Genomic DNA, 10,434 nt, shown 5'->3' with positions numbered 1-10,434 from the left:
CTGCAAAATAGGAGATAATATATATATATATATATATATATATATATATATATATATATATATATATATATATATATATATATATATATATATATATATATATATATTAATAAAAGTATGGTTGCTCCTAATAAACTCTAGAAAATTCTTCCACCTTGATAGTTACACTTGTCATTTATATAATTAATTAATTTTAAATTTTATTGGTTTATTTGATATCATATAATCAAGTTTACCAAATGCATTAAGTATTCACATTTTTTGGCCCCAAAATTATGTATCTTTTCCCACTAAAATTGTCATTTTACTTAATATTAATTTTATGGGAAAATACTTAATTATTTAGAAAAACATTTAGTTCTTGTCTTTGATTATTAAATTGCCCCTGGTAACCCTTGAGATTTAATGACATCATTAAGCTACAATTTAGTGAGGCCTATTATGGGTGCTAAAGAAGATTCATGGGACTTCTACTCTAACTGAAATAAATATACAACCATATTATAACAAAATCATAAAGTTAAATTAATAAATATGACAAAAATAGTTTATTAATGAGGGGATATCTCAATACATATTGTAGAAATGATGAAACACATAATGAAAAAGATGAATTGTGTCTTGTATTTCATCAATGAGAGCTTGTACATTTATATGCACACAAGAGAGAAATAATAAAGGAAGAAACTAATTACACCTAATCAAATCCCTAATCAAATCACTAATTAAGACTTGATTGAATCTAATCAAATCCCTAATCAAATCACTAATTAAGACTTGATTGAATCTAATCAAATCACCTAATTAAGGCTAAACTAAATCAAAAAGAATATATATTATATTCTTCTAACACCCCCCGTCAAGTTGGAAGTGGTATTGATATATCAAAAACACCCAACTTGCGAACTAATCGTCGATAAGCTTCACCGCCAAGTGGTTTCGTAAAAATATCTGCCAGTTGATCACTTGAACGTAGGTATGAGGGAGCAATGAGCCCTGCCTGAATTTTTTCTCGAACCGAATGACAATCAATCTCAATGTGCTTGGTGCGTTCATGAAAGACAGGATTTTCTGCAATGTGTATAGCAGCTTGGCTATCACAATGAATTGGAATTGGTTGAGAGTGGTTGAAACCGAGATCCGTTAGAACATATTTTAACCACTGTAACTCACAAGTAAGTGCAGCAAGAGAACGATATTCGGCTTCGGCAGAAGAACGAGAAACGGTTGGTTGTTTCTTAGTTTTCCAAGAAATAGGACTAGAACCCAACATGGTGAAATAACCAGTGGTAGACCGACGAGTGGTAGGACAACCAGCCCAATCGGAGTCGGCATATCCTACTAGAGTGAGAGAACTAGATGCAGAAAGGAATAAACCTTTACCAACAGTACCTTTAAGATAACGAAGGATTCGATTGGCAGCATCAAGATGAGTAGAATGCGGATTTTGCATGAATTGACTAAGAGTATTTACCGCATATTGAATGTCAGGTCGTGTTACAGTGAGATATAGCAGGCGCCCTATGAGACGTCGATAGATTGATGGATCGGGAAGAGGAGTCCCATCATGTGGACGTAAACGAAGATGTGGTTCCTTTGGAAAATCAGACGGACGAGAACCAGTCATCCCGGAATCAGATAAGATGTCTAGAGTATACTTGCGTTGACATAAAAAGATGCCTTGTTTAGAACGAGATACTTCAATACCCAAAAAATATCGAAGATTACCAAGATCTTTTATGGAAAAAGAATTGGCAAGAAATTTTTTGATATCGGAAATAGCATCATCATTATTTCCTGTAATGATAATATCATCAACGTAGACGAGTATAAAAATTGATGTCTTATTACGAATATATGTAAAAAGACTGTAGTCTGAAATTGATTGATGAAAGCCTCGACTAATAAGAGTGGTTGAGAATTTGGAGAACCATTGACGAGATGCTTGTTTGAGACCATAGATTGATTTATTTAATTTACATACACGAGTCTCCCCTTTGTGAGAGAAGCCAGGGGGAAGTTTCATATAGACCTCTTCATTAAGATCTCCTTGAAGAAATGCATTGTTAACATCAAGTTGGTGGATGGACCAACTTTTAATGGCAGCAATTGAGAGTAGGAGACGTACAGTAACTAGTTTTGCCACAGGTGCGAAGGTATCATGGTAATCAATTCCTTCAATTTGAGTATAACCTTTGGCAACTAGACGAGCTTTATATCGATCAATTGAACCATCTGACCGATATTTAATTTTGAAGACCCATTTACAACCAATGGGTGATTTGCCGGGTGGAATTTGACATAAAGACCAAGTGTTATTTGATTCTAGAGCTCGAATTTCCTTGGCCATTGCATCACGTCATTCAATTGATTTTATGGCTTGAGAATATGATCGCGGCTCTTGATTCTTAATGATATTTGTGAGAAAGGCTCGATGGGAATGACTTAAATTACGGAAAGAAATGTAATTTGCTAGTGGAAAATCAGTGGATAGTGAAATATGATTACAAATATAATCATTGAGACGCTTTGGTTGGTGACGGATGCGTTGAGGGTAATTACGAACAATGGTTGTAGAAGGTGAATCAGAAGATGGTGTGCCATCGGAAATAGATGGAGAATTAGTTGAACCATCAACTTGAGAAGGTGAGGAAGGAGATTCGGAAATAGAGGGAGAATTGATTGAATCATCAAGTTGAGAGGGTAAGGAATGAGATGGTGGCGAGTCATCCAAACTCGTAGTTTCATTACGAGGAATAGAATCACCCGAAGGGGGGTCGATGAGTGGTGTAGGGTAGTCAAAAGTCCCATTATCATTGATCGGAGTAATTGAAATTGGATCTTGTAAAGATGAATTTACAAGATCATGATATGGAAAAATTGACTCATGAAAAATGACATCGCGTGAAACGTAAATTTGACGAGTTTTGAGATCGTATATACGATATCCCTTTTGTCCATAAGGATAACCAACAAAGATGCCAGGTTTTGCTCGTTCATCAAATTTATGTTGAATATTTATATTTTTAGCAAAACATAAACACCCAAAAACTCGAAGAGAGGAATAAGATGGAAGATGTCCAACTAAGACTTGATGAGGAGATTTATATTGAAGGACTGGAGTTGGAAGTTTGTTAATGAGAAATGCAGCGGTTAGAATACATTCACCCCAAAAAGAAAGAGGCAAGTTTGCTTGAAATCGTAAAGCTCGAGCGACATCAAGGAGATGCCGATGTTTACGTTCTACAATGCCATTTTGTTGTGGGGTCGCAACGCAACTACGTTGATGAATGATTCCATTATCATGAAACCATTTTTGAATTTGTTTGGAAAGAAATTCAGAACCATTATCTGAACGTATGGTTTGAAGTTGAGGAAGAAAAATATCCCCATTTCCGGAATTGAAACGAGAGACTTTTGTGTTAAATTGACGACGAATTAGATTAAAAAAATGGGTTATCATGTTGAAAGTTTCGGATTTGTGTTTCATTAGATAAATCCAAGTGCATCTTGAATAATCATCAACAATAGTTAAGAAGAATCGTGATCCATTTTGTGAGGGTATAGAGAAAGGACCCCAAATATCAACATGAATCAATTCAAAACAATGAGAAGAACAAGATGTACGTTGAGGAAATGAAAGACGTGCCTGTTTAGCACGTGGACAAACATCACAAACAAAATCCTTATTTGGAATAATATTTTGAGAATTCTTAACAATAAAATCAAAACGAGGCCTAGATGGATGACCAAGGCGAGAATGCCATAAATCAAATTTATTACATTGCTTAATAGAAAGAGCAGAATTAGAAATCAAATGGCAATCTAGATAGAAAAGGCCATTGTGAGGATTACCCCGACCAATCGTCTTCTTCGTTGATTGGTCCTGAAATACACATCCAGACGAAGAAAATATTATATCACAATTTGTGGATTTCGTAAATTGTGAAATCGATAACAAATTGAACTTAAAAGATGGAATGTAAAAAACATTCGTGAGAATGAAAGTACCAAAACATTTGACTGTGCCTATGTGAGTCACAGGCGCGTGAGAGCCATCAGGCAATTGAACATATATGTTTTTACGAATAGGGGAATATGAAGAAAAAAATGAGAGAGATGTACATATATGATTAGAAGCACCGGAGTCAATAATCCAACAAAATGACGAAAATGTGTGATTTTTACCTGCTAAGTGCACTGAGGGTCCACTAGTTTCTTCTTTGGCAAGAAGTGTGAGAAGCTTGTTGTATTGTTCGTGCGTGAGTGAACTAGCCATATGAGTGGAGTTGGATGGTGGTGGCACGGATTTCTTCACATGTTTGTCGGGAAAGCCATGAAGTTGATAGCATGTAGCAAGAGTATGACCATGTTTGTTGCAATGGTCGCAAAATGGACGTTGACGTTTTCCCGACGGACGAAATGGAGGTTTAGATGCTTGAAGTGCAGCGGCATCAACAGTAGGAGTTGTGAGAATATTGATCTCTTGCTGCTTTTCTTCTTGACGAACCAAATTATAGATACGTTGAATGGAAGGAAATGGTTCCATCAAGAGAATTTGGCTGCGAATAGCGGAAAAACGATCATGTAGTCCTTGAAGAAATTCCATGGATCGATCTTGATTTTGTTGGTCAATAATGCTTTTAGCATTACCACAAATGCAAGGGGTGATATGGATAATGGAACCGAGTTCATCCCATAGAGATTTGAGTTGCGTAAAATACAATGAAACAGACATGCTTTCTTGTTTGAGGGAAGAAATTGATTGTTTCAATTGATAAATTTTTGGAGCATTTGATTGAGAAAAACGATCCTTGAGATCGGTCCAAATTTGTGCTGCAGTTTCAGCATACAAGATACTTGGACGGATCTCAGGTGAAACAGAATTAAGGATCCAACTTCCTACCAAATCGTTACAACGTTCCCAATTAGAAATGTCAGATTTCTCTGTCGGAATTGGGAGTGACCCATCAACGAAACCAAGCTTATTTTTGGCACGAAGTGCCATTGTGACTGCACGACTCCATGATCCGTAATTATCTCCTGTCAACAAAGGTGTGACAAGGATAGTAGAAGGACTATCGGAATGATGGATTGTGTATAAATCGGTTATGATGGGTGTGGGTGATGATGAAGAAGACTTTGTAGGAAGAAGATCGTCGGTAGACATTTTGAAGAATGAGGAGAAAAAAAAATCAAAGATTCACTGATACCATGTAGAAATGATGAAACACATAATGAAAAAGATGAATTGTGTCTTGTATTTCATCAATGAGAGCTTGTACATTTATATACACACAAGAGAGAAATAATAAAGGAAGAAACTAATTACACCTAATCAAATCCCTAATCAAATCACTAATTAAGACTTGATTGAATCTAATCAAATCCCTAATCAAATCACTAATTAAGACTTGATTGAATCTAATCAAATCACCTAATTAAGGCTAAACTAAATCAAAAAGAATATATATTATATTCTTCTGACACATATAGCAAACATAAAAATGAATTGAAACCTTAATTTAGTTATTTAAATTAAATTTTACTTTGCATTAATTTTACATCAATCATGTGCATCTCACGGGGCAAAAAATCTAGTATATATGAAAAAAAAAAAAAAAAAAAGTCATATCCTGAAAATATGGACGAAACCTAGTAAAATTACATTGTATACAAAATTTTCGTAATCTGTTTTTATTAAAAAAACAAATTAAAATTTGCATGCAAGTGAAAGAAGCCAAAAGTAGTAATGAGAAAAAGAAAGATAAAGCATGAAATAATTATTTCACGTATTATCTGTGCATATCCTCACATATTTCACTCAATAATAAGCCTCCAACGAACAAAGCACACGTGTATTTAGTATTTACTACACTAAACAAGAGAAAATCACAATATATACTATCGCACCATCAAATTATAAAAGTTAAAACACTCTTTTTTTACATACATATATATATATATTTTTATTACTTAAGGGAAAAAAAAAAAAAAAAAAAAAAAAAATAATGGTTAACCAATCAGAAACAAGATCACATATAGTAGTGATCTTCACCTTCACATTGTTGATCGTCCATGCTTACTGTTGGCGCCCATTTTCTGCACCTCTCCCTTTCATTTTACTTCACGGTTTTTTTTCTCAATTCAATTTTTGTGTATTTATATATTTATTTATTTAATTAAATAGTTTTTAGTAGTCCTAATTAATTAAATCTGTGAATTTATAATTTTCAATAAATATAGGGGTTAATAATCAGTGCTCCAGTGCCCAGAGCACCCTGTACGTTAAGCAGCTAAGCGAATGGTCCAACACCACAGGATACTGCTTGTATGTCAATATTATTTCTTAATTACATTTTTCAATTAATTTACTTATTTATTTTATTTTATTTTCGAATTAATGTGTAATATGGAAATATAAAAATGAATATAGCCTAATATGAATTTTTCTTTTGCAGAGAGATAGGAAATGGGGTTCAGAGTTCATGGCTTATTCCCCTTGAGAAACAGGTATTTTTTGGGCAAATTACGACCACCCCTAAGGTATGATCAAATTACAAAAATACCCCTCATGTTTGGATATTTACAACTATGTATACTGTCTTACACGTTCATTCTGACGGTGTCAAACTTACCTACTTAAAGAGAGGTTTTTTCGTAAGAAAATACATAGTTGAGGGGTAGTTGTAATTATACGAACATGATGGGTGTTTTCGTAATTTGAGTTTACTTCATGGGTGGTCGTAAATCGTAATTTGTCCTTTCTAACATTTTAAAATTATGACATGGAATTAAATAATTAATTACTATTAGATGGTGAATTTGAAGTTTTTTTCTTCTTCCTTTTTCATTTTATTTTTTCTCTTGACAGGTCGAAGAAGCTTGCAAAAAGGTGAGGAAAACTCTTGTCCCTTTTTTTTTTTTTAAATTTAAAAGAAAAACATTACAAAAAAGAAACAAATTAAAAAAAAAAAAAAATTATTTGTTTGAATTTATGATGATGTTGATTTGAGTGTACAGGTGAAGGCAATGAAGGAACTATCGAAGGGATACAACATTGTTGGTCTTTCCCAGGTATATAATAATCCATAATTAACTCTATTTATTATGACATTTACCCTAATTAATCACCACCTTGTTAATTATAGTGTCACGTTGATTTAATTTATAATATAAACTATTTATTCCATGCAACTTTATTTATTCTTTTATCCTCATTAATGAAATTGATAAAAGAATAGAAATGATATTAACGAGGTGTGTCACGTTAAATTTAATGTTGAGATAATCTTCTAATTTTATAAAGAAAATAAATTCCCGAGGCTATGTAATGAGTTTTCTTAATACAATTGAACTTTCTCTCAATAAAAATAAAAATAAAATATATATAGAGAACCTCATTATTTTTATATTCAATCAACTAGTAACTCGATATATCTATTATAAGATAATTCGTTTACGAGAAAAATCATAATTCATTTCCCATGCAATATATAAATTAATAACTCTGATCCTTAGACTTTTTTTGTTGGAGAGATTAGCCATGATTAGTTAAATAATTGAACTTTGTTTCATGTCTGTCAAGTTCAATAAATTTTCGAATCTATTCGAAAATATTATTTTGGTATGATTGAGATTATTTATTGAACTTCCGACGATAAAGTAATACAAATGAATTTTCATCAGCTAATTATTTAATTTTATTTTCATTAATCTTATCCTAAAAACCAAACGACGGCCTAATTGTATAACACATTTACTGATTTGATGTTATTTTTTTATCTCATTTCTAACTTTTCTTAAGGTAGTAATAAGTTATAATATTGTCTTATTCGTCCTTATTACATCTTTTAATATACTTTCAGGGAACTCTGATTGGTCGAGGAATCATAGAGTTTTGTGAAGGAGCACCACAGGTAATAATATAATAATTAGTTTTGGGAAAATTAAAATAATTATTGTTCTATATAGATTTGTAATTAATTAATTTGTTGAAATTATATCAGGTGAACAATTTTATATCTATAGGAGGACCACAAGCTGGCATTGCTTCAGTACCTCATTCCAGTGTTGTAAGTGCTTCCATTATTTATTTTTCGGCAAATTACGGCCACCTCTTAGGTAAGATAAAATTACAAAAGAAAATTCTTAATTTGAATAATTACAACCACTCTTTCAACTATGTATTGTCTTACACGTCCACTTTTACGGTGTCAAATTTACCTATTGAATGAGGAGGGCTTTCGTAAAACAATACATAGTTGAGAGATAATTGATATTACCCAAGCCAGAGGGGTTTTATCGTAATTTAATCTTACTTTAGGGGGTAACCGTTATTTTTACTCTTTACTTTTTAACTTGTTGGGTATTCCGCTAAGCTTATTTAAAATATTTATATTGTAAAAGTAATTTGAAGATTATAACCAATTTCTCTGGGGCAGGATTTTGATTGATAAAATAAGATTAGTAAATTAATGTAAGATTAAATAATCTAATGAAAACACAGTTATTTTGTCAAACTTCATGACGTCCTACCAAAAACAATTCTTTAAAATGCAAGATAATACAAAATAAAACATGATAACATAATATTTTCGGATCGACCCAACAAGTTATTGGGGATACCAAACATTAAATAAAGTCCAATTATGATAAGAAAAATATATACTATGACAATTTATATTAGCTTATGATATATAATGACAATAGTAGATTAGTAATCGTAATTTTTATGATAATACCTTAAAAAGTTTAAGAATTAGCTTTGCATATTCCTAAAATTTTATTGGTATTTTTCATAAATGACTAAATAAATTATATCACTTCCTATAAAAGAAAATATCAAGCATTTAAAAAAATGAAGTACTTAGGTGGTGTTTGCAAATAATTATTTAAAAGCAGAAGTTAGTGATTGTGAGTAAAGTTAGTTTTAAGTGTTTATTTCTAAAAATTGGGGGTGTTTGCAAATATTTCGGAAAATAAACTTAAATAGGGTTAGGGATGCTTTTAGAAAAATAGCTTAAAGCAGATTGTTTTAAGAGAATCAAAAACAAAAATTGATTTTGCAAACACGTTAAACAGATTATGAGCAAAAAAAGGCTCATAATCACTTTCGAAAAGCTTTTGCAAACACCACCTTAAAGATGAACAAAATAATTTTTGTACAGATTATTGCACTTAATATTGAAACATTATTGAGTACATTTTTTTGTTCTTTTTTCATATTTCTAGAGATAATAATTTATTTTTGGAGAAATAATATATAATTATTATATAATATACTTAAAAAACTACATATAATAATTTACTTAAAATTATTTTATAATAATAAATTATGAGAACATTATAATTTATCCTTTGTAAATCTTTGTACTTTGCAGGCAAGCATTGCTGCAGTCCGTGCTATAGCTAATAACATCCTTAAAGCAGGGATATATTCTGAATATGCCCAAGTATTTATTATTTTTTCTTATATCTTTTTCTTTTTTTTTCTTTTACTAAATTCAAGAAACAAAATATTTAATAATTTGATTTATTTACTATACATATTGCAGAATCAGTTTGCTCCAAGTGGATATGCCAAGATACCGGAGGTAAATTCAAATGTTAGCCACAACAAATTTTTCATATTTAAATTTATATAATAATTATATATATTTTTTTCGGTAGAATATAAAAGGGTACTTAAAAAGCTGCAAGTTTCTTCCGAAACTCAATAACGAACGGCCTAATGATCGAAATCCTGCATACAAGAAAAGGTTTAGCAGCCTCAAGAATCTTGTACTTATAATGGTAATAAAATTTCAATTTATCGATCATTTAAATAATCATTAAAAAATAGAATTATTCGAACAAATTTTAACTATTATTTCGTTTAATCATCAATAGAGTGAAAATGATACGGTAATTACGCCGAAGGAAAGCTCATGGTTTGGATTTTACGAAGATGGAAGCACGAATAACATATTGCCACCTAGGAAGGTAGGTTTAATTCCGTCATTGTTATAGTTACTTCAAGCTATAATTTGTATTCTTCTTTTACGAAATCTAGTTTCACAAATTATTATTATTATTATTATATTTTTTTTTTTTTTTTTTTTTTTTTTTTTTTTTTTTTTTGCAGACGAAGCTTTACATCGAGGATTGGATTGGTTTGAAAACATTGGACAAAGCCGGAAGAGTAAAATTCATAAGAATTGGAGGAACTCATATAGAAGTTTCGGATGCTGATATGAAAAAGTATGTTGTTCCGTTTCTACATAATAAATGGCGTAGACTAGAGTATGGTGGTGACGAGGCCGTCAACACTACAAACTCGAATGGGGTCGGAGAATCGAACAAACTTGGAATCATCAATGAAGGAAACATGTAGCAAATTAAGAGCTACTTTAAAAAAAAAAAAAAGGAAATAAAATTTATGTGCAAACTACA

General features: G+C 31.5%; 2 protein-coding genes across 2 annotated transcripts; one reads left to right on the top strand and one right to left on the bottom strand.

The window, feature by feature from the left end:
- Nucleotides 1-859: 859 nt before the first annotated feature.
- On the bottom strand, nucleotides 860-5,170 carry LOC105976226 (uncharacterized). The gene is made up of 4 exons (XM_088815415.1): nucleotides 4,189-5,170; nucleotides 2,563-2,841; nucleotides 1,987-2,235; nucleotides 860-1,797 (listed from the first exon to the last, which is right to left on the bottom strand). Exons 1-4 carry the CDS (start codon nucleotides 5,168-5,170, stop codon nucleotides 860-862), a joined length of 2,448 nt encoding a protein of 815 aa, XP_088671541.1.
- An 826-nt stretch (nucleotides 5,171-5,996) lies between these two features.
- LOC105948610 (uncharacterized) lies at nucleotides 5,997-10,417 on the top strand. The gene is made up of 12 exons (XM_088819396.1): nucleotides 5,997-6,132; nucleotides 6,247-6,331; nucleotides 6,462-6,513; nucleotides 6,875-6,895; nucleotides 7,024-7,077; nucleotides 7,869-7,919; nucleotides 8,010-8,075; nucleotides 9,384-9,455; nucleotides 9,558-9,596; nucleotides 9,673-9,795; nucleotides 9,892-9,984; nucleotides 10,127-10,417. Exons 1-12 carry the CDS (start codon nucleotides 6,012-6,014, stop codon nucleotides 10,373-10,375), a joined length of 1,026 nt encoding a protein of 341 aa, XP_088675522.1. The 5' UTR covers nucleotides 5,997-6,011; the 3' UTR covers nucleotides 10,376-10,417.
- The last annotated feature ends 17 nt before the right edge of the window (nucleotides 10,418-10,434 follow it).

This window comes from Erythranthe guttata, chromosome 1 (genome assembly GCF_056151865.1).
Source record: "Erythranthe guttata isolate IM_541 chromosome 1, IM_541, whole genome shotgun sequence".
NCBI classification, from domain to species: domain Eukaryota; kingdom Viridiplantae; phylum Streptophyta; class Magnoliopsida; order Lamiales; family Phrymaceae; genus Erythranthe; species Erythranthe guttata.
This window is presented reverse-complemented; position numbering and strand designations above follow the sequence as displayed.

Coding starts and splice junctions, on each gene's coding strand:
- LOC105976226 (XM_088815415.1), bottom strand. CDS start 5,170: ATGTCTACCGACGATCTTCTTCCTACAAAGTCTTCTTCATCATCACCC. Junction 2,236..2,562: donor ACCTTCTACAACCATTGTTC/GTAATTACCCTC, acceptor AATATCGGTCAG/ATGGTTCAATTGATCGATAT. Junction 1,798..1,986: donor CTCTCACAAAGGGGAGACTC/GTGTATGTAAAT, acceptor TTATCATTACAG/GAAATAATGATGATGCTATT.
- LOC105948610 (XM_088819396.1), top strand. CDS start 6,012: ATGGTTAACCAATCAGAAACAAGATCACATATAGTAGTGATCTTCACC. Junction 6,133..6,246: donor CCCTTTCATTTTACTTCACG/GTTTTTTTTCTC, acceptor CAATAAATATAG/GGGTTAATAATCAGTGCTCC. Junction 7,920..8,009: donor TTTGTGAAGGAGCACCACAG/GTAATAATATAA, acceptor AAATTATATCAG/GTGAACAATTTTATATCTAT.